The 23746-nt window shown below is 49.1% G+C and overlaps 1 protein-coding gene across 22 annotated transcripts in view; it reads left to right on the top strand.

Moving 5' to 3' along the window:
* The first annotated feature begins 5747 nt into the window (after positions 1 to 5747).
* Positions 5748 to 23746, top strand: part of IKZF1 (IKAROS family zinc finger 1) — an 89889-nt gene continuing 71890 nt past the window's right edge. For 2 of the 22 annotated variants that reach the window (XM_019731581.3, XM_019731591.3), the window contains exons 1-2: positions 5774 to 5986; positions 21271 to 21324. In XM_019731581.3, the coding sequence (XP_019587140.2) occupies positions 5929 to 5986; positions 21271 to 21324 (112 nt within the window). In that variant the 5' untranslated portion in view covers positions 5774 to 5928. Of the gene's footprint in view, positions 5987 to 6171; positions 6507 to 6535; positions 7268 to 10754; positions 11227 to 21270; positions 21325 to 23746 lie in introns of those variants that run through there. The other 20 variants (XM_074341044.2, XM_019731590.3, XM_074341043.2 and 17 more) reach the window with 20 other exon arrangements.

The raw sequence follows: 23746 nt of genomic DNA on the forward strand, positions 1-23746 counted from the left end.
CTGGACACGAGGTAGGGGAGAGAGGTGAGGAAGGAGAGGACAGTCATAGGTCATCCCAGGACTTCAGCGGTTACTGGGGTGAGCTGGCCCGCCGTCCAGCAAAGAAGCACGCGGTCTGATTCAGCTCTTTATCAGGCTCTCCCTGAGTGCCGAGAGGCACAGAGACACAGGGGAGAGTGACAGGGACCCCACAGGTAGCCATGCAGGTGACAGGAGGCTGGGTTATAGGAGACTGATGGAGGCCAAGCCCGTGGGAGGCCCCGATGGACTGGATGGTAGAGGAAGAGGCGTGGAGAATGCCTCCAAGGTGTCTGGCCTCAGCAATTTCCAGGAGAGGAAGAAGGCTGTACTGAGGTGGGTCAGAGGGCAGACCTGGGATTCAGTTGGGGACACGATAAATGTGACACGGCAATTAGACCTCCAGGTGAAGGTGTCCAGGAGGTAGTAAGATACACGAGTCTGGATCTTAGAGAGGTCTGAACTGCAGCTGTCAGTATAGAGATGCCATCGAAAACTAGGTCCAGCACCTCATCTGGGGAGGTCGGCATTTTAGGGAAGACACTGAGGAGCAGCCGGCAACACAGGGCAAAGCCAGGCTGGCCACTGGGGTCTGGGCATCCACCTACTGACATCATCTAGTTCAAACGCCATGTTTGTGGATGTTTTTCTGAAACTTTAAAATGCTACAAAAATGCTCACTTACTGCTCCTGGAACCAGTGGGACCTTGCACAACCACTTAGAGATAATTCTTCCCAGCTCTTCCCAGATAAAGACACGATCTACAGCTGACACTTGAATGATTGGCGCTTGAACTGTGCAGGTCCCCTTCCACGCCAATATTTTCATCTTGTAAACAAACAACATAAATTTATGGTATCGATAAATACATACAGTACTGTACATGTATGTAATGCAGGTTAGGATCTCAGCTCCCGCTCCCCGCACAAGAACACAGGATATGGTGAGGCCGAAAAGGAACACCCACAGAGCCATGGATAGGGGAGTCATACCACTATATTCTCGCTGGAGGCTAGTTGAGACACAAAAGCAAACATCTGCCAGTACTCCAACAAGGGGTCTTCCTGTACCCCAGTCTCGCTGGCGGCTGGGCGAGACACAGGAAGTAGGATCCACACAATATGCAATCCGCCATCCACGCTTGCTAACCCCCCTTGCTAGCCGCAATCTGCAGTCCGATTCTTTGCCAACCAACCAACCCCCTAGCATAGCCACAGCAGTTATATCAGTGGCCAATGGCTAACCGATAACAGCTGATGGCCATGCAGTCACAGCTGATGGCCATCTACTACCCGAGCCAGCACCTTTCCACGTGAGGCCGAGAGCCTGGAAACTGCTCTCTGGGACTCGGTCCCCACAATATATTTTCTCTTCCTAATGATTTGCTTAACAACATTTTATTTTCTCTAGCTTACATTATTGCAAGAATACAGTATACAACACATATCACATAAAAAACACGTGTTCATCGACTGTTTATGTCATCAGTAAGGCTCCCAGTCAACCGTAGGCTATTTGCAATGAAGTTACGAGGAGTCAGAAGTTACACAAAGATTTCCAACGGTGCAGGGGTGGGTGCCCTCACCTCTGCATTGTTTAAGGGTCAAGGTTATCCACACTTGCTAACCTGTGAACACCTTTCAGGCACCCTGCCATCATCCTCACATAACTTCTGGTGAGTGTCCCCTTCTGAGAATCTGCATGGGCACCTCTGATCAGGGGAGGGGAACCAACACTGGCTGCCAGGTTTATGTTCTTGCTCTCATTTAATCTTTACACCAAGGCCGTGAAGTAGGGCTGACTTTTCCTGCCGTAGATACAGAGAAGGCGAAGGAACCCAGCTAAGTCCCCACAGTGACCTATGGGAGTAGGAGAAACTCCCAGACCATGAGCACTCTTTCCATGGACACAGCCCAGCCCCTCCCCAAGACTGTCCCGCTGTCTTTAGAGAGCGGACAGGAAAGAGTTGTGTTTCGTTAGCACTGAAAAGAGAAAGTTGCTATAACAACACAAAAATAATGAGCCTACGTTTCTATGTGCTTTATAGATTGGAAAGCCCGGTCACAAACCTTAATCTTTCCTGGACGAGCCGATCTGATGATCCCTTTATCAGGACTGGTGCTGCCAAGACTGGCAATTTGGCCTTAGGCAAAATGAAAAAATTGAAAGAGAACAAGAGAGAAACGCTTTCCACCAGCTGGAGAAAGCCATCTTAAAGGGATGAGTCCTCGGAGCCATCTTGGTTCTCTGCTTGGAACACGGCATCGGAAGGGGCCGTCCCTGAAAGAACCAACCGAGGTTTGACTGTCAGGCCAGGCACCTGGGAACATTATTATCATTGCTGCTGCTGTTGTTATTATTATTGTTGTTAATGCTATCATTCCCATTTTACAGAAGAGCCAACTGAGGCACAGAGAAACCTAGTCACTTGCCAAGCTACCAAACCCAGAGTTTGTCGCTAGGGTCTGTCACTTCACCTTCACCCCTATGTGAATCACTCTCTGAACCTTAGTGTTTTATATAATATCGGGCCCCTGATGCTGGCCTTGCTGCATGGTTAGACGGGAAATGATGTCTGGAAATAGCCTTCACAGGGCGGGACTTAATCGGGGTGGTTATCAGAATATTACAATGAGTGTTTGGTTAATTCTGTCTTTTGAGAAAGAGCTTGTTAAGCCCCCTGCCCCATGTGGAGAAGAAAAGCAATTCCTTACACCCTCTCTGTGTCCTTTTCCCCTCCCCCCCTCTCCCTGTGTCCACAAAGCCTTTCCCTACCTCAGGCAACCACCCCTGTGTTCCACAGGCTTTGTGTCTGGATTTACCATGGCACATTTACCGGATGGGAAGCCCCTTGAGGGCTAAGTCCCCATCTTAGGCTTTCTTGGGGCATCCTGTTTCTCCAACACCACCTGCCGTGGTAGCCTCTCAGTGAATACATGCCCGTTGGATACATGAATGCGCCTGTGCCATCCGAAGCTTTTAAACCTGCAGAAGGAGGGTTCCAATCCCAGTCCGACACGGCAGGCTCAAATGGGGGATGACAGCTGATTCCCTCTTTTCTTGATTCCAGTCTGTTCAAGTCAAGTCAATTATCTACTGGTCCTTTCCTCACCCAAAACATTTTCAAGACCTTTTCATCAGCAATCCATTTTCTCCAAATCACTATATCTGACTTAGTGTGTTTTTCAATCTCTTCGAATCAAACGATATTGATAAAAAGTCGCTGTTTTGAGAACTAAGCATATTCCTCTTATAAACACCATAGGCAACAAAGTGAAAGAATAATCCCAAAGTGGGAGGGATCTGGTTGTCAGCTGTCGCACACCCTTGATTCAAAGCCTAGAGGCACAGATGTGAGCGACTAGCAGCGCGGCTCCATTTCTGTGGGTTTCAAAACCAGGAGCCTCCTGGGCTCCAGAGAGGAGATGAGGGGTCCCCTCGGCGCCCAGGTTCTCCCCGCCTGGCCAGACAGTGCTGGCTCCACGTGTGCTGCTGCCCGTCCCTGTCCTGTCCTTTCACATCCAGAGTTTGTGGGAGCCAGTGTTTCTGCTTAGAAAAGGCCAAACCCAAGACGTGGGCTCCAAGAAAAAGGGCAAAGCACCTGGCCCCAGGCTGGCAATGGCCAGTTTTCAAAACCAGCAAAAGCTGGAGATGGTGAAAATTGGGGAAAAGAAACCAAAGAAGTAGAGCCCTTGTTGGAAAACCTTCCTCCCAGCCCTGGGTCCTTCTCATCAGGGTCATGTTCCTCTTTAGGTGAAACTACCGAGTGCTGTATTAGGATAACAGTGTGGAAATACAATGGTTTTACAAAAGACATTTCCTGTTATTTAAAAATATATTTGCTGTTTCCTAACTAGTATGGGGGAAAGGATTTTTTTAAATAGAAGAAAATACATTTATAATAATACTTACAATACTTCATCTCATTTAATTTTGCCTAATTCTATCAACACCATTGTAAAATAGGTTTGCTCTGCAGATGACAAAATGAAGCTCAGAGAGGTTAAGTAACTTGCCAAAACTCACACAGCTGGTAAGAAACAACAGTATTGACCATATTGTATCATATCACCTCAACCATTCTTTTACTCTATAAAACTTGGTCTCCTTTAAAACCCCTTCCAGTCTCTGTCAGGACAAAAGCACCAGTAGCTGATTATAGTAAGCTCTCAATCAATAACCTTTGATTAATTCTATATGTGCACCTTATTCTTTTGATTATATCCTCCCAAAAGAAGAAAAAAATGGTAATTTAACAATTATTGTCTGAATAAACTAAGCTATACTTATTAAATTCTCTAGCATTATGAAACAGCAACACAGACACACACACACATGCACACACACACACACACACACACACACTCCTAAAGAAGCAAAATGACTTTGGACTTATTTTTTTTTTAATATCACATATGTTTCAATTTTCTCTGGTATGTTTCCCCCGCCAATGTGCTTTTACGTCTTTGTTGTTGATTTAAGTGTCCTGTGTGGTCCCAGGTGTCTTCCCACAGATCCCAGGTTGCAGCCTGAGTTCCTTCTGCTCCGTTTGTTTGGGGACAGGAGGGAGTGGGACGTGGAGCCTCATTCCTCTCAGCTTGTTCCCCGTCTCAACAGGACACTGGGAGTCAGCAGGGTCAGTGACCAATAACGGTCACTGCACAGCGTCCTCCTCTCTGCCAGGATATGGCCAGAGCGCCCATATGTGGCTACATGACCCCAAACAGCCCTATGAGGTAGCTTATGTAACGACCACCGATTTATAGACGGGGGAACTGAGGCTCAAGGTCGCACAGCCGGACTCTCTGGGCCCCTCGTCTCGCGTTCTCCGCCTCAGGAGGGTTTGCCTTGGCCCGATAACCACATCTGAGCCCTCCATTTCCACTCCTGGGGCCACACATGTTTGAAGGGACACTCTGGGCCACAGGTGCTCTGGGCACTGGGAACCAGAGGAGCCCACCAGGCCCCTGCGACCCCACTTAGGCCTCCCTCGGAGCCTTGCACCTGACGCTTATTGCCACACTTCATCCTGTAAAAATCTCTTTAGATGAAGTAGCATTGCTGTTGTGCAGAGCAGGAAGCTAAGTCTCAGAGGGGTTCACGAGCTTGCCAAGGTCACACAGGTAAGGGGAGCACAGAAGCACTGAACCCCTTGCGAGCCCTGCTTCCTGAGCAGGGCGCTAACTGGCTCCGCCTCAGCCCAGAGGATTTTCTTTCCTTATGGACAATTGAGCAATAGGTGTGGTCCAGGTGGTCCAGGAACCATCTGGCCAGATGCTGTTGGTGGGTCATGGAGGGTGGAAGAAAAGCCGGTTGGCGGGGTGCCTGGGCCCTGCCACTAGCAGCCTCCATTGTCCTGAAGGGGTTTTCTGCCTGGACCTATGCGGGCTCTTCTCACCACCTGGGAGGCCTGCGCATCCTGTCCCCGGAAGCCCACTTCCTCCTTACTCTCCCAGAGAGAAGTCGCCCACCTTCCTGAGTTACCCAGAGGGCCTTGTGGTGTCTCCTGCTCGCTGGCTGCTCCGGCTTTGTCCCCTGCCTTACTGACGCCCCTGTCAGTCCCGAGAGCCTGTCATCTCCGTCCCTCTCTCAGGGCTGAGGGGACTCAGGACACACAGGTTGGATCCCGAATTCTTCCTTTTCTGCTCATATTGAACACACGTGCCTGGCTCCTGCTCGGGCGGGGCCTGGCTAATCACACTGCGGGGTCCCTCGCGGAGTGGGACGAGGTGCGCTGTCAGAGCCGCATTCCTGCTCTGCAGGGGTCCACCGCGCCTCACACGCGCGCTCCGGGCTCAGGGAGGGGGCGTCTGAGGTGCACGGAGCCGCGCAGTGGGGCTGCAGGGTCGCCTCCGTCGTCACCTCCTCCGCTACCGCCCTTTCACACTTGTGTGTGCACAGGGGCCAAGATGGAAGGCGCGATCCTAACTTCTGCCGCGAGCAGGTGGGAGGGAAGAGAGCCGAGAGGTATTCCATTGGTTGTCTGGGAAAATGAATTGCACCTTCCCGTCACTTGCGGAGGATCAACTTTTCCCACCCCCTCGGGTGGGCACTCATAACTTAGGGTCTCAGCCAGAAATTGGGAGCCAAGTGGCCCCAGATCCAGGGCAGTGGGCTGGGCGGGCAGGGACGCCACCCACCACCGGGGAAAGGGCTTCTGGGTGCCCGAGTGCCGACTGTCGCCCCCAGCGGGACGACCATGCGGGGCCCGGGACCAGCGGCCCCAGGCGCAGGGTGGTGGGGTCCAGCCGCGTGCGTCCCCTCCTCGCGCGGCCCCGCACGCATCGTCCGCGCCGGGCCCCCAAGGGTTAAGCGCGGGTCCCACCGCGCGGCGGGCGATTCTGCCGCCGGGTCCCGGGCGCTGAGCACCGGCCACCGCCTGCGGCGCAGAGCCGCGGGGCGATGCGGCGCTGGAACGAGGAAGCGTGGCGGCGTGGGGAGGGCCGGGCGCGGGCGAGTAGGCTGCAGCCGGCGGCGGCGCTAGCAGGTACGGCCGCCGCCGCCGCGGCCGCCCGGGGGCCCTGGGGGCTGGGGCCAGCCCCGCGCCGCCGCAAAGTTTGTGCGCGCGGCGCCGGAGTTGCGGTCGGGACCTGCAACGCGAGCTTACGAGCCCGCGGCGGGGCGGGGGCGGTGCGCCCGGCTCTGCGCTGCGCTCCGCGCCACGAGCCATGGCCCTCTCCGCACCCATCGGTGTCCCGCTCCGTATCCCGGAGCAGCGAGCCCAGCAAGGGCCGGCGTCCGCGCGGGGCGGGGCGGCCCGGGGCAGATCGAGCCGGGCCCCGCAGCGTGGCAGCCCCAAAGTTTGCGGAGGGCGGGCGCGTGGGGCGCGGCGCAGAGGGTCCCAGGTGCACGGCCCATGGGCGGCGCTGTGCGCGCGGGACAGCTGCGCGCCCGCAACGCGAAAGCAGGATCGGGGCCGGCGGGGGGGAGTAGGGGGGAGTGCGGCGGAGAAATGGGGAACAATGCAAGTGAGCAACTTCAGGAAGTCATTGTGAAAGAAAGCTGGGAAGAGTGCAGCGGCCACGTTAGCCTGGCATTCTAACAAGTGCCTGCACGGCCGGCGCCGGGCGGTGACAGTGGCGACAGTCCCTGGGTCCCCACGGAGCGCAGCCAAGGCGGCTGGACGCTTGGCCGCGACGAGGCGGCGGAGCAGACGAGCCCGTCAGGGCAGACGGAGCCCCAGCTCTCAGGTTGCTCTTGCAACCCGACGATCAATCTTGGCCCCCAAAGTGCGACGCACAAGTCCACGTGAGTGTTTTCAATTGAATTTCAAAATGAAAACTTGGGGTAGCTGGCGGATTAAAAGAGAAAAGAAAAAGAAACAAGGAAGGAAAGAAAAGACAAGGCAGTAAGATTCTTAACCCCTGGTTTCGGTCAGGTCTGCCTCTCCCTTCTGGGGACAGTGAGCGCCCTGGCTTTTGGCAGACTCAGCCACTTTGTGCTGTGAGCGCAGGTGCAGGACCAGGCTGGCAGTGGGACACCTCTGAGCCGCCCTCCCACGGTCACCGTGAGGACTTTCTAGCTCCAGTCAAGTCTAAATTGACATATACAGTGAGACCAGGAGGTCAGCCGTTATGCAGTCAGCCATAAAGAGCTTTCTTTTCTTATATTTTAGGTGAGAGTTTTTGCTTACGTTGTAAAATAATTAGATCGAGTCTGAACTTGCTTTCTGCAAAAATAGAATAATCCTGGTTTGAAAAGTTCGTACTAGTACTTGTGTTGACTGCGATTTGGGCTAGGAAACCCCTCAGTAATAAGGCATCAGGTTACTTGCGGTTATATCTGAAATGTTTTAAAAACATTTCAGGGATCCTTGGTGTTTCCTAAGGAATTTCTCCGGAAAGTGTGATTGATTTTGTTTCTGTTTTCTAATTTGGAGGCACAGAGTATGGCACAGTGAGAGAGAGAGAGAGAGAGAGAGAGAGAGAGAGAGAGAGAGAGAGAGAGAGAGGTCAGGGTCCCAAGGGTCTGACCAGGCACAGCTTTCAGTGCAGTCTCCACGCTCTCTTGGGCTGCAACCAGCCTAGACTGAATGCAAGGTAGTGTGCGTGCCAGGCTGCACACTCATTTTCCCACCGTGCTCCCACGGTGTATTTCAGCTTTTAGGTACCTTGTTTTAAACTTGGAGAGACAAACTGGTGTTGAAGAAATATCTCCTCACTGGTCAAATCAATGTCTGCTCAAAAATATGAAAATTGAAAATATTTAATATGCATAATATTTAAACACTGATGGACATTTAAATGATTTTAAGTATTGGTACACTTTGGTTATAAGTTGAGAGGAGAGAGAGAACCCTGCAGGAAATGGTTGGAGCCTCTTGGATTTATTTCTTTGTTTCAAGATGTTTGTTTGATAAGGTTAATTGGACTCATCTTTTCACATGGGATTTTGAATGTAACAATTTAAGTATTATTTGTATTAAATGTGTCAGAATTGTTTCAGTAACAAATCAGATTGTTTGGTGTGTGGCTTAAAATTTAAACAGTGACAAATATCCACGGCAGGAAGATTACCTGCTTACCTCATAGAATATGCAGACATTTTAAAACATAACTTGTCTACAGAGATAGAAATAATGATGTCACATTTTATAAAGTCCTATGCAATTCTGGTTTGATATAATGTATCTGATTTCAAAATTTCCCACAAACATACATGGTTACCTTCCCCCCCCCCCCCCGTAAAAAAGAATGAGCTTTCTGGTCTGGAAGTCCACCCGGCAGACCTGATGCCTAAAACATTTTACTGAGTTAAATGGTCATGTTTTCTTCCACTTTTGTTTCATGGTGATAGTGGAGGCAGGAGTTTTAGCAACTCCACCATGCTTGCTTGTGTATTCATCGGTGTTTTAAGTGCTACATCTTGGAAAACTACACACCCTCCCAAATTCAGGAGCTTTGTAGCACTCTAGCCCCTCATCACGGGCTTACAGGATGAACCCCCAGGTCTGTGAACAGAAGTGTGCATGTGTCACGTTCCACCCCTGAGAAGCTTGTGCACAGTCTCCTAGGAGAAAGTAAGCTGTGGCTGGCCTTGCAGCCATTTCCCTGTTGCAACGTTAAGATCACAGTGAACTTCCGTTGGCCAGGAGGTCTGAAACCCAGCCGTTCTGGCGGCCACTGCGTCTTCCTCACTTGACTAGAGATTTAGGGTTTGAGGATGGTGGTTCTCTGATTTGGGGATTTTTCCCCCTTGACTTGGATTTGAGTATTTCACAATTGGTTCACGCAGTAGCATATTGTCAATATAAATGACAGACTTTTGAAATCCGAGACACATTATGTGTGTGTTCAGATATCTCTATATATCTATACCTGTACTGTCTACTACATGCTATGCTATGAAACACCCCAGCCCACGTACATGCATTATGTGTATACTTAAGGATTATGTGTGTATTAATGGATACAGGAAATAAACTATACGAGTGTGTGCACCCACACACATGCATGGGGAGACAGGTATGGGGACAGGGTGGAAAGAGTTGTAACATCTACCAGACCTGACTTGAGTAGTAAAGCCCCCTTTTTTTTTTCTGTTTGTTTGCTTGTTGTTGCATTTTACTAACATGGTGCATTTTCTGATCTGTTACGGTGAGATTAGGCATAAATGCCATGAGTACCTTCAGTGTCTGCCTACTATGTACATGTCGACTGCAGTTAACCCAGAATGTGCCCAGGATAGCACCGTTTAGTAGTGTTCTGCCTTTTATTATCCTCTTGTCTGTGTGACTGAAGTCATTTCACTACGAAATAAGTGTTGGCTTTTGTTGCCTTATTCTAAGGGAGAGCCATGGCAATGGATTCAGCTCAGAGAGCAAACCCTCTGTGAGCCTTGCTGTTTCTGAGACTGACAGGCTCTGGGGCATCGTGCCTCCTGCTTCTCGCCAGACCCCACGGGGCCCCCGCCCTGGCCGTTAAGCTCGGCCTTGTCTGTGCCTCTGCGTGTATAGTTGCGGAGCCCTCAGACGTGCTTGCAATGGCATTCTGTTCCATGGGAGAAACCACAGGAGGTAACAGTGACAAGCGACCCCTCCTTTGAGGCTCACAAGAGGAGACCCTTTGATCCAGGTTACACCTTGAGACAAAGTATCTGTTTCACTCTAAGCAGGTGCATGAACTTGTGGGATCCACATCTAGGAAGGCTGTGTCTCAGAGTACCAGCCTTACACACACATTTAAAATTCTGAGCAGCGGGAGCTAGGAATTGGGGTTCACCAGGGCTTTGGGCAGCTCAATCCAGACTGTTCCTTTTCTGGGGTCGACTAGCCACTCACACGGATTTCTTCATGTAGACCTGTGGTGTTTTTGTTGTTCTTTGCAGTTTGATAAATGACTCTACACCTGAGGTTATCTTTCTGTAATATATGTTCATGCCCTTCAATTTTCCATGCCGTTGCTTTAATAGCTTATGTTTGACATAGTTTTTAACTGTTGGATGATATTCTGACAAATTTTTAAAGATATTATGAGACATTAAGGGTAATGTGAAACAGCAAACAAAAGAAGCTTTGCAGACAGTTTCTAAGTGGAGAGGTGGGCAGGGCCCGCTTGTCGTGGTTGTGGCACTGGAGGTCCCTCCTGAGAGGGGCCTCAGGGAAAAGCAGCGGAGGCCGGACTAGAGAAGCAGCCTAATGGGTCCAGGGCCTGTTTTCCCGTCTCCTACTTCACTGTGCTACGTGGGTGGATGCCCGTGGCACCTTCAGTGACCCACTGGGGTAGACCGTGAAAAAGGCTGAAGCCGAGTCCAGGGGGTGGAGGCCACTTGTCTTCCCGTCACAGCCCAGCCTCCTTCCCTTCTCCCATGGCCATTTCTGCCCTTGGGGACCTCACGATTTCTGTTGACTGGAAGGGCTCCCTGTCCCACCACAAGCCTGTCAACCTAGACGCCCGAATCATCTCTGAACCGGCTTTGGTCAGGGCAGGAAGCGCAGGCTCCCTTCCTGCCCCTGTTTTCCTGAGAGAAAACTGTCTTCCCTCCTTTTTTGCATATTTGGCAAGTGGTTCCACCTTTCTCTCCGCCCCAGTGGAGTGTGAAGGCGGCAGTGCAGGAGAAGGCCACCACCAGGGTAGCAGGGGTCCTCCCAGGTGGCTGAATTGAGGAGACTCCACGTGGCCCAGGGTCTGAAGACCCCCAGTGCTCGAAGTCCGGATCTGTGTGGGGCAGGCAGCTCCCCTTGGCCCCCAGGAGGCACGGGTCCACTGGTGAGTGCCCCGGGTTTGTTTGCCAGGCTTCCAAAGACAGGGGTAGAGAACGGTGTGCTCTCTTGGGGTGGGGGGATTAATGTTCCAGCAGCAAGTGGCTTGTGCCCCAGGCCTGCTGGCACCCTCCTGGCCGGGAGTGTCCCATGATGGAGAGCCTCACTAAGATCCATTTGCACCCTCTGCTTTCGGGGTGTCCTATGCTCCACCTCCTGGTAGCTCACGGTGCAGGGGCCACCGTCTAACAGATTGCTTAAAATGGGCCCTAATTAGTGGAAATGTACCTCTTCATATTTTCTCATTCAAGTGTGCCATGATTCAATTTTGTTCGGCAATCAGCTCACTGCTAAAGGAAATCTGACTCTCTTCCTGCCATTTTCGCGCCAAAAGTTCGCTATAATGGACAGACGTTCTAGGGGTATTGAAGGGGTGGCAGTGAGAGGGGGCCCAGCATCGTTCCTTCATCCTTTCCTTTTCTTCCCTCCCCCCTTCCTTTCTTCCTCTTTTCTTTCTTTCATGTGTGGGCTTTTGCAGAGATGATTGAAACAACCGAGAATGGCACAAAGTATTTTTAAATGGCCTTATACATATTGAAATAGATATTTAGGCTTCATTTCTGAGATGACATCCTGAGCTCGACGCTCTAAAGCGTTTTCTGTTACTTTGAAACTGCTTAAGAATGAACGGTACGGAGGGGGTTAGAGTTCTTGTTTAAAGCCAGGAGCTCCACGGTAAACACTGATGCATCAGTTTGGGGGAAATTTTTGTAGTTAAATCAGACGTTTACTGGCAAACTTGGAGCAAATAAAACAGCACATAAGATCCCTACCTAGAACGAACGGGAAAGGGTTTAATTTAGAATCTTTAGGAGAAATGAAAATGAGGAATTGATCTTTCATGAGCTTCCTTGGAGGCACTCTGAAATGTCCTCCAGTGCTTTTAATGGAAGCAAGAGACAGCCAGTGGGGGACCCCCTGGCTCAAGCCCCACTATTAGCATGAAATAGCAACCTTTTCCCGCTCCTTTAAGCTGAGTTGTGTGGGGCAGCGAATGAAAGTGGTGTTCAGAGATTCACAGTGAAAACATGTTGATAAATTGGGCATCCCACTCGTTAAATTAAAATCACTCTGCTAATTATCTCAGGTTGTTAGCGATAAGGCAATTAATTACCGTTTAAAAATGATTCGGACATTTCTGGTGCTCTTCTTCTGCGTGTTTTACCCGCTTCTCTTGGGGGTTGTATATGTTTCCCTGAATTGAAAGAATTTTCAGTTTAATTGAGAGCAGACAAGGCTTTTGTAAAAGGAATATTATTTGTAAAAAACAAAAACAAAAACCACTTAAAACTGACAATAAGTAATTTAAATGTATTTAAGGGCTGTGGAAAAATCTGACTATAATGTTTCAAATGAGTTTTCCTGCCAGACATGAGCATTTTCTGCCAGATTATAAATAAAGACATGCCGGTATTTGTAGCCTACAAATGAGGAAGTTGTAAGCTTCTGTGAGGTTGTGTTGATGCCACCCCCACCCTGCGTTTACAGGGGACACTGTAGGCTAAAGGCTGTGGGTTATGGAACGGCCTCCAAGCAGTGCTGCTTAGGCCTGATGCCCACAGGGATCCTGCTGGCGCCGACCTCCATCCCTGGTCCATGGGATGGGGCTGCCGTCCCCGGGCCCGCTGAGCTTTGGGTAATGCTGTGCTCTGTGTCTGTCACAGAATAAAATGAATTCTACACCTTTTCCTGCTGATTTGATCCAGCTAAAGAGCCAATCAGAACATCAAGTGGTTGTAGCAATCGTTGTTGCCAAATAATTGATACATTGAACCTTCCCTTTCCGTTCTCACACAGGGAGTCGTTTGACTTCAACTGAGCCATGTGAAGTTGGGGTGAACGAGGCAGACTGCCAGAGTACCAACCCTACTGTGTCTCCCCGAAAATAGGACCCAACCGGACCATCAGCTCTAGTGCATCTTTTGGAGCAAAAATTAATGTAAGATCCGGTCTTATTTTACTATCATATAAGACCGGGTCTTTAATATAATGTAGTACAGTATAGTATCGTATAGTATAGTAAAATATAATGTAATGTAATATAATACAATGTAATACTGGGTCTTATATAATATAAGACCAGGTCTTATATTAATTTTTGCTCCAAAAGACATTAGAGCTGATTGTCTGGCTAGGTTTTATTTTCGGTGAAACACGGTACTTATTAAAAGATTGAACTAGATTTAAGGAATCTGATTTTTGAATCTGCGTTCTGCATACCGTGAACATAGTTTAGATTATGGACATAGGTTATTTTTAAGACAATTTTTATAAACAGTTACTTCATTTTAATCGATTATAATTGTTGATTTTGCGGGTGTTGTAAAAGATCTGAGCTCAGAATGCAAGTCCTTTCGGGAGAATTTCCCACTAGCTCAGAAATCAGGCGGCCTTAACAGAGAGAGCAGCAGCCTCACCCCCTCCTCCAGAGCGAGGCCCATGTGAGAGGTGAGGCCTGACAGCCTTTTATAGTGCAAGGAGTGCGAGGTAAATCGATATCTGGGTGACAGTGAACTCATTTCCTCCAGAACACATTTTCTCTGTGTTTGTATCTAGATTTGTAAATCTTGTCTCACCACCAGCTGGCTAGTAGAGACTTAGCAAAATAAAATGTGGAAAAGTTGACAGCACCTAAGACAGTGTCTTCAGTGGGCAAATCAATAATGACTTTTCAGTTATTGATCAACACTTATCTACGGATTTGTAAACAAATGGATGTTCTTGGGAGGATTTGCATCATTTTACTTCATTGGGTTTGAATAAAACAGAGCTTTCACCACACAAACTTCTGCAAACACTTCTTTAAATAGAAGTGAAATAGTCTAGTAGAAACCCCAGGCTTCCAGGTGCGTTTTTTGGAATATGATTGGCATACAAGTAGATTTTTCTACCAGGTTCAGGTTGAAGTTGGAGTTTTAATTAGCCTGTCCACCCAGAATTCTCTACTGGTGTCTTAAGATGACTACTTCACTGCTAAGCAGGCAAGACAAGACGTTATATTCTTTGTAACAGCATATTGCCTCCTGAGCAAAAATCTTAGTTAGATATTCTTACTTTGTATTTATCTATTTTTTAAATTTAAAAAAAACAAACACAAAAAAACAACAGAATAACAACACAAAATTGGTCCTGGGCTTCCTCCATCTCTTCACTTTATAATAATAAATGACAAGATATCATAACTTTTCGGCGTATCTATATAAATCCTTATTTGGGGCAGTTCTTGTATTTTTAAAGATATAAGTCTCATTTTTATTACACTTTGATTTTGTTGCAGTTACTGACCATGCACATTGAAAGTTTTCTAAAATAGAGGAGAAGGTAGAAGAAAATGATTCTAAACTTGGATTTTTTTACTTAAGTGATGAAGTGTTAAAAAGCCATTTATATTTGAGGAAGCTACTTAGGAAGTGGCCCATGATGATGGTCAGAATCAGGAAAACTCCGATAATAGCACATGTAAGTTTGAGTACAGTTGCTGTGTGAAGAGTAGTCGCTTTGAATAGTCAGAGGGAAGCCTCCCTCCCGCGCAGGAGAGGCACACCCAGGGAGCAGACAGCCACAGGACGTGTGCCAGGTCAACAGTCCCGGGCCTCTGGACACCCAGCTCTGCGCCTGTCGGGACAGCATTTGTGTCTCCAAGTCCATTTTCTCTATTTTTAAAAAACCATCTCTAATATCATATCTCACATCTTTTTTTCTGCCTCACTTTGAGACAGGCGGTTCCCTTACGGCATTTAAAAATATTCTTATGGTTCTTTTCCTTCTGTATGAAATACTTCTTGCTAAGAATGTTTTCAAACAGCATGGCTTTTAGCTGTTCTCTGAAAAGGTTTCCTTGGTTCCCTCCAACCCTTCCTCTTTTGCATATCAGTTCCTGCCCATAGGAAAAAATGTGAGGACAAAATTGCACATCTGAGCTCATTTGTCCTCAGAAAGCAGGTTCACAGTAGAACAAACTACTGGAGGCCTTTCAGTTGGGGGGGGCGGGAGGAACAGGGCGGCGGGGGGGGGGGGGGGGGGCGGGGTGGTGAAAGCCAAATTGGATTCCCTAGTGGCCTGTTTAAATCTTGTTTTTCATTATTTGCGCCAGCAATACTCCGTGGAATAATCATGAACATGTGTGGATTGGCAGCTAATTTTTGAAAAATGAAAAGAATCAGAAACGATATAAGAGTGCGCAGAAGTTTTGATGTTCTCCTGACCTGTTTTTGTCAGGTTGTTAGGAAAACCCATAAGGTCCCCTTATCTAGACACAAAGGCCTCAGCTTTCTCTTGGAACATTTCTTTTCTTAAGATACAGTGTAATTCACTGTGATATGATACATTAGCAAAAATAAAATCTACTCCTCTGAAAATGAAAGGACTTCCTCTTAGCAGGAATACTGGCTTTTATGAAAAAGGTCTATGACCTCAGGCATTTAAAATAGATGATAGGCTTGGCCACTGTTCCTTCCCCTGCATACCCGCCCCTTTCCAAACAAGTGTCTTTGAGACTATGAGGAAATCGCCCCAAATGTAACTCTAGTGCAACTTCACTTGCCAGGGAGGAAAAAATCAACAGTATATACATTTGACCAAAGCACCAGAGGTTAACTATATTGTAGAAGTTTGGGGGTGAAGTTTGCCTTAACTGTAGAATATTACAAAGAACGTGCTTAGTTTCTGTTAAGATACAGGGAACATTGTACATTGGAAATGAGGGACCACAGCCCGGGGTTGAGAAGTCCTGACAGGAGGGAATGGAGACATGAAAAGGCATCACCGCCCAGTGGCCACGGGTTCGAATCGCGTGGGCAGGCTCCTCTTTCTAAGCCTCGGTTTTTTGGCCGATTAATGGAACTAATGATATGGATTACACAGCATAATAGTAACAGGTGTGATGGTGAGGATTCAGACTGCACACTGTGCGAAGGCATTGGGACCTACGTCTGCTCCGGGCGCCGTGGGCGAAAGCGGGCGACGCTCATGGTCCTGGGTGTGTTCGCAGCAAAGGCCAGGCACATAGTAGGTTGTTCAAATAAAGCTGCCTAAACCAGTATCCCTTCCTTCACCATGTTTTTCTGGCGTATATAAAGTGCCCAAGAAATGTTATGAAATATTAGTGGACAGAAAATTATCTGTGCAGTATTGGGTAGGGCAAAACATTTGCATTTATTGAGTTGTTTGTTTCCTTGTTCCTGTCATTTTTTGTCCTTTTTTTATTTTTATTGATGTATGGTTGACATTATATTAGTTTCAGGTGTACAACATGACGACCCGATATTTATGTGTATTGCAAAATGATCACCACAATCGGTCTAGTTAACATTCGTCACCACACATGGTGACACAAACTTTTTTTTTTCTAGTGATGAAACTTTTAAGGTTAATCCCGTAGCAACATCCCAATATGCACGTCATTATTACTGACTATTTGTCGTCATGCTGTACGTGGCATTTGTTTTTTGGGGGAAAAAACCCACAGTGTAGTTGTTTAAACCTCAGAGAATGAAGGTTTTTCCAAGCTTGTAGCAGTGCTGTGTGCTCCAGGAAGGGGCAGATTTGCGTGACTGTCAGCAGTTCATGGCAGCCAGTCTGGGACGATGTCCTCGGTTCTTTAATAGCCATGGATTTGGGGGGTTTGCAAAGGAATTAGGTTGTGGTTTTTGACAGGTGTCTTTCACTTTTGACTTCATTAATCCAGACTCACCTTTACAGAATTCTGGGAGCTCCCCACTATTTCCGAGCAAATTACTGGGGAGCGAGGTGTTTATGGTGGATTCACGAACACGGCACATGAGGAGGCGAGGGGGCACCTGAGGCCCTCACCAGCCCTTCCCCCGACAGTAGCCCTCGTGGCTCTTTGGCTCATGGAGATGTCTGGGGCCACTAGCTCACTCGCAGGCAGAAAAGAGAGCGAGGTCACCTCTTCTGCAGTCTTGCTGGACTCCTCCCTCGGAAGTCACGACTGCCCAGGGCTGTTGGCTGTTTCTCCCCAGGAGACAGCCAGGTCCAGTCCCTCAAGGGTGTGGAAGGAGGAAAGAAAGGCAGGGTCAGGGAGGGTGTTTCCACAAAGTCCCACTGTGCCCAAGGGAAGCTCCTCTACAGGGTCCAACGCAGGCCAGAAGTTTGGGGTTCCCAGGTCTGGCCCCTGGGGAACGGGACAGCTGTGGGGCTGCTCTGCCCCTGCTTCTCATGCCGTTTGCTTCATCTCCAACACCCTCTGTTTTCTTAAGTCAGCTCTATGCCAACCGCATTGAACTGCAGCTAGGAAAGTCCTGTGGGACCCTGTTGATCCGAAAGACCAGAGAGAGACAGAGAGAGAGGGAGGGAGACAGGCAAAGACAGAGAGAAACTACAGACTTGCAGATCAGTGCCCCATCCGGACTAGAAGTGACAACAGGCTGCACTCTCCTAGGGGGACAGCCATCCATGCTCTGTCACACTGGCCTTCACTTATCTCTGCATCTGTTTCCCCTTGTGCAGGATAGAGAACAGATTGCCTCAAAGAAACAATAAACGCATCCATGTTGATCAAACCGCACAGGGGACAATCGCGGTGTTGCTGGGTTTTCTGCCATCCATAGGTTGTTTGGGTTTTCCCTGCAGAGTAGAAAATGACAGTGTGTTTCTTCTGTGAAATAGTTATTCTCTGCGGCGTCTCCCTTCACAGCCCTGCTGGTCTTGGGTTTCCTTTAGGTGAAGGTTAGCAAAAACAAGTTGTTAGTGCAGTTTTGTGATTGCTCCTCTTTCTGCCAGAATTCCTTTACAGCTGAGACGGTGTGGAGGTGGGTTCTGTCTTCTGCGTGGCACTGGGCGCTGCTTTCCAGTGGGAGAAGAAGGTCCAGCAAGCCCTGCCTAAAAATAAACACAGAGCTGGTTGTGCGGGTGTTAGCGGGGGTGGGATGGTACTTCACTGTCCTCTGAGACCCCCAGGGCTGCCCCCGTAAGCCTGGCCTTGGATCGGCCCATTTCCTCTCCCTCAAGCAAGTTCCTACTGTTGGATTAGTCTTTTGGCCTTTGCCTAAAAGTAAAGTCACTTTTTCCAAAAAAAAAAAAAAAATTCACTATTTTTTCATCCCAAGAGATGCAAATTTGGAGTTTGGGGAAGTTTGAGGGAACTTGTGGAGTCACCCACTGTGTGATGTCAGAGGACCAGGCCACAGGATTCGTGGGGCCCAGTGCAGACTGGAAAGGTGCGTCCTCTTCCTCAGTTATTCAGAATGTCAGAGTGGTGGGAACCAGCAAACATTCGTCCAGGCGGGGGCCTCTCAGCAGGCCACAGGCCCCTGCAGCAGGCGGGGGAGCGTGTGCTTGAGAATGGTAGTGGGGCTGATGGCCTGGCGAGGATCCCTGTGGGGCGTGTGTGTGTGCGTGTGTGTGTGTGTGTGTGCGTGTGTGTGTGTGTGTGCGTGTGTGTTGGGGGCGGGGGGGGGTTGGATTCAGACATTTAGTGACAATGGAAACAGGCCTATTGACACAAATCCAGAGTCCCCTGGCTGAGTGTGGTTAGCTCTGTAACACACCCACTGTCCTGTGTGCGGTCGGCTGCTGCGGCTGGGCTGTTCCAGGAAGGTGCGCTCACCCATCCCCCCTGGGGACACACGGGACCCAAGTGCGAGGAGACTGCCCAGGGCGAGGGCTTTCCCGCTGAGCAGACCTGATCTGGGCGTCAGCCATGGCACAGAGCACGTTTTCTCCCTCACGACGCGTCCTCGCAACCCTGCACCTGGATGGACTGAAGTTAATCAGTGTCTCCTTGGTGCCCGTGGTCGGCCCCTGACAGCAAACCTGGAGGGTCCCCCTAAGGCACCCTGGCTGGCAGGGCGCTCCCCCAGTACTGAATAGTGGGGGGCCATCAGCTGGGCTTTGGAAAACATTTTGTTTCTTTTAGCTGGAAATAACTTGTGAATAGGGCACTGGTTCAGTAACTTCCTGCAGCTGAGTATTGCCTGGTCAACAAAGATGCTGATGCATGTTTGTAAAACCAAAAGACACCTGTAATGTTAAATGGAAAACACCTTTCACAGCAGTGTATTTGAGATGTTTAGCATCCTATTTTTTTCTGAAAAGCTCTGTGTGTGTGCATACACACACACACACACACACACACACACACACACACGGAAAAACATTTGGTAGTCCTAAGTGCTGGCTATTATGGGTATTTTCCTGCCTTTATTAAAAAAAGAGGTTGTAAAAAACATCACTGACGTAGCAAAAAAGTTCAAAGTCAACAGTATAAAAATGCTGTGTTAGGGGAGTATTGGTCGTCGCGAGACTAGTTCTGCCACCCATCTCTCCAGTCAGTACGGGGACGGTTAAGAACTGCTCTGTGACATGCCACAATAAAATCCCACCCTTGTGTTCAGAAAAGTGAATCTCACGTTAATTCTGCACAGTAATTACAAAGGCTTTTCTCATTTGAGTCTGTCTTGTTTATAATTGTTTGGATAGTTTGGGAAGAATCGCAGATTTTGCCGTTTTTGTGGTAAACACATGTGAGATTGTGGACACGTGGTGCCCTGTGAGGCCGGGCGCCGGCCCCGTTTGCTCCGGGGGCTGGGTTGTCTGGCATGGCTGCTGGTGGCCCTCGGGCCCAGGGCTGAAGCACTGGGGGGCCATGCAGCCTTTTCCCTTCTGTGCGCACCAGCGGCACCCCTCGTCCACAGTCTTGGAAACTCACGTCACAACCCACACTCATTCAGTGGCTTTCAGAAATAGGTGAAACCCCCCCCCATCCAGAAAAGGTAACTGTCATTCATGTCTTCTTCATAACTAGTCCTGATATGACTGAAACTGGAAATATATCTTCCAGACGTGCCATCCATAGTACATACAGCCTGTACCTGCACAGTTGTCAGCCTGGTTGGAGAGGGTGGGTCCCCTGAACCCTCCAGCTGTGGCCAGGTCTCTGCTGAAAACAGGCTGCACAGCTCAGATCCACACTTCTGAACTGAAGCACAGAGGTGCCCCCCTCCCCAGAAAAAAAGGGACCCGATTTATATTCAACCAGCAGGCCCAGTTTGCTGGTTAGGAAGGCGTCTCTTCTGAAGGTGGTCCAACAGAGCATACATGAGCAGAATTGTTGAGGTCACTTTCAGCTGTCACCTACCAGGGACACCTGAGACCTCCCAGGTGCAGGCCAGGACCCCAAGTGCCAAACTCAGCGCCCTTTTTCTTCCTGCCCCACAGATGCCGACCTCTCCCTGGTGTCGGTGGCGGCTGGCAATGCAGCCTGTGGGACTGCCACCCAAGGGCAGCTCTTCCCGCTTGGTTTCCTCTTTAAACCAGCCAAGGAGCCAGCCATCTGTCAGCAAAACAGGAAGGTCCAGGCCCTGTCCCGGCCTCGTCATGCTGTGTCCTGGCTTCACTTCTCCCTGTGTAAGAGCAGGGCGAGGTCTGAGGCAAGGGCCCTGAAAGAGCGGGACAAAGCGGCAGCGTCCGCGTGGCCCCGCTGCTGGGCTGGAGGTGTATTCATTATTGATGGAAGGCGTGCACGGGCTGCTCAGATATGCAGCCTGCCTGGGTAAATGAGACATTCTTCAGCAAATTGCTTCGTGGTTTGATTGCTGATTGTACGCATGTCACCAAGCTGACTCAAGGCTCATCGATGCATGCTCAGTAAATTAGAAAGAACATAACTATGGATCAGCCAAGAGAATGAATTCTATGCCTACAATGACCCAGGGCCATTTAATTTTCTGCTTAATTTTGTTGCAGTCAGTTTGCATTTTGGGTTATTATGCAGTAGGAAATTAACAATAAATAACAAATTTGGTCCTCCTGTGCTGGTAATGATATTTTTATAAATCTTTGTAATGCTGTTTTTTAAAGCATCAAGGTCTGTGCCATTCTGATACTCCAGCAAGTATGTGAGGAGGAAAACGTATTCTTCTTGGTAGATAACCTTGTTGTTAAATGCACAGGGCTTCTTTATCTCGTGCACGCTCTCTCGTATCTTATTAGTACTTTGCTTTAAACTAAAGTCCCTTCCTCTCTTTCTCAGATAACCTGAGGACAATGGACGCTGATGAGGGTCAAGACATGTCCCAAGTTTCAGGTGAGATCCTTGTGAGATGCAGCACGGGCCTCAGACGCCACGGTTGTGTCCGGGGGAGGGCGAGGGGTTGTAGTGCAGAAGGAAAGACCAAGGCTGAATTTGGGTCGGTGTTTAATGTCAACTCTTAGAAGTGATTCCAGTTGGAGAACCTGAACAGAAAATCTCCACGTTCAAATTAGGTTTACTGTTAAATCTGAGAGCAACTTGGAAAGGACTCAATATAGGTGGTGCTCTTGGGGGGTGAGGTGACTGATTATCTTCTCTAGACCCCGAACACATGCCAGTGATGGTGTTTAAAAGAGAGAAGAGAGAGGGGGTGGACAGAGGGGGGGGCGAGAGAGAAACAGAGAGGAAGGAAGGAAGGAAGGAAGGAAGGAAGGAAGGAAGGAAGGAAGGAAGGAAGGAAAAAAGAAGAAAAGAAAAAGAACGAGGCAGAGAAGGAGAAAGTAGCTTGGAAAATGTAGATTTGTGGGCACAGTTCAGAATATCTGTTAAGCGTAAAAACATTGGTTCCCTTCACTATGTGTTTATTTCAAGCCATATTGGACGCAGCTCATTTCATCGTAGGAGACCCAGGAAGTGGAGCAATAAGTAGGGAGAGTAGGCGTGAGGGTGGATCCCAGAACGTCCCATTGGGTGACACTGGGGAAGATGGACCACCAGCCAGTCCAGTGCGGTCTGCTCAGCTCCCTTGTTCCCAGGCCAGGAAGCCCACCTCTGTCTGCCCTGTACCTGGAGGGCACAGCAGCAGACACAGCCTCCAGGATGTTCAGTGTCTCCTATTTTATAGCCTCACAGGCTCATGGTCAACCCCAGGGTGGCCTCCATGGGACAATGGCCCATCCTTGTCCTCTGGGCTTGGCCGGCCTGCAAGCACTGGTTTCCAAGTTGTTCTTGAATTCTACCTCTCGGTCTAAGCCAGTCCTCATGACGGTGACCAGGACCAAGGTGGCAGCTGCCCTTCTTGGTGGCTGCTCTGAGGTGCAGGAGAGGACGCCCACGTCTGCCCGACTGGAGATGGATTTCCTGCACACCGCAGGCATTTCCTCCACCTCTGTGCCAGCTACCCCGTCACTTAGAACGTTTGGAGTTGAACTCTCCAAGCTGTAAAGAACCGAGGGCTAGCTTTTCAAGTGTGGCTTTCGGGTGTTTGATGTACAGCTGGTGGAAGTGAAAACTGGTCAGCCAGCGTGGCCTCATCTCTGTAAACTAGAGTGAATTGAAGGAGTTATCCCAAGAGATACACCGTCACATGTGCACAGTGTTTAAGCAGACATCACTGCAGCATCGGACGGGCGTTGGGAAACGGCGGTCTGTCCCTGCACCTTGTTCCTGAAGCTCTTGACGGTGAGGGTGATGTGAACACACTAGTGTGGAAGGACGGCCGAGGCATGTGCAGACGTGAACCGGTGTGCGATCTGCGGTGAAAACAAGTCACGCAAACACACACACACGCGTCCTCCATGGCTGTGTGTAGACTTAGGAAAATTCTGGAGTAATAGTTATTAAATCCATACTTCCTCTTGGAAGACTGGTGACAGAAGGAAGGGGTGGGTTGTGGAGGCAGAGGCGGGAAACTGCTTTTTCACCTTCTACCTTTCAGCATGATTTGAATTAATTCCCTTCAGCACATACTTGGTTTCTTAAACAGAAGCACCAGCACAACAAAACTGCAAATGAACACAAAAAGCTTTGGCTCCTTGAGGGCTGCCATGCAGCCTGGCTGGGGTCGTAACTGTTGGGAGAGGAAGTCCAAAGGGAAGGGGGCCCACCCTTCAGGATGGCACTGCGGCTGGAGGTGATTAAAACGTCAAAAAACCACGATGCTAAAAATCCCAAAGGCACACGAAGACCCTTTCACTGCTTCTGCTCTTCGCTTGCTTTCCCCGGGGTGGTGGTCTCTAAGTGGGCATCGTGCTTGATGACGCATGTGAAGAGGGGACGGCGCCTGTGGTCAGTGGAGTCTGCACTCAGGTCCCAAAGTCCAGGCTGAAAGGCCAGCCTAGGGCGCATCTCTGGAATGTCTTATGTGAGGAACAGCCGTCAGTGCGCTCACCTCTTATCATGGTAACAAAAATGGCAAGAGCCTCATTTTCCTCTCATAGTTTTCCTTCCCTGAATGTTATGCTAACCACTCCATTTGTCCTGAATGTTGACTGGCTGGTCTTGGGGAGTGGGGACCTCAAGACACAAGACTGCCTGAAAAAGGAGACTCTTTGGGTTGAAAAGATTTAAGCTTTGGTGAAACTCAGATTGTATACACCTAGCAAAGGACATACTTCTTCTAAAACACTCGCCGTCCCTTTGGGTTGAACTTGGAGCTTTCTATGCGGTGATTAGAGCATTTAGAGCCACGCTGTTCTTACTAGACATAGAAAGGGTGCCTTTTCTAATTCTTGCTGCTTCTCCAATGAAACCCAGT

This window comes from Rhinolophus sinicus, chromosome 4, assembly GCF_057876585.1.
Source record: "Rhinolophus sinicus isolate RSI-liver-muscle chromosome 4, RSI-T2T, whole genome shotgun sequence".
In the NCBI taxonomy this organism is placed as follows: domain Eukaryota; kingdom Metazoa; phylum Chordata; class Mammalia; order Chiroptera; family Rhinolophidae; genus Rhinolophus; species Rhinolophus sinicus.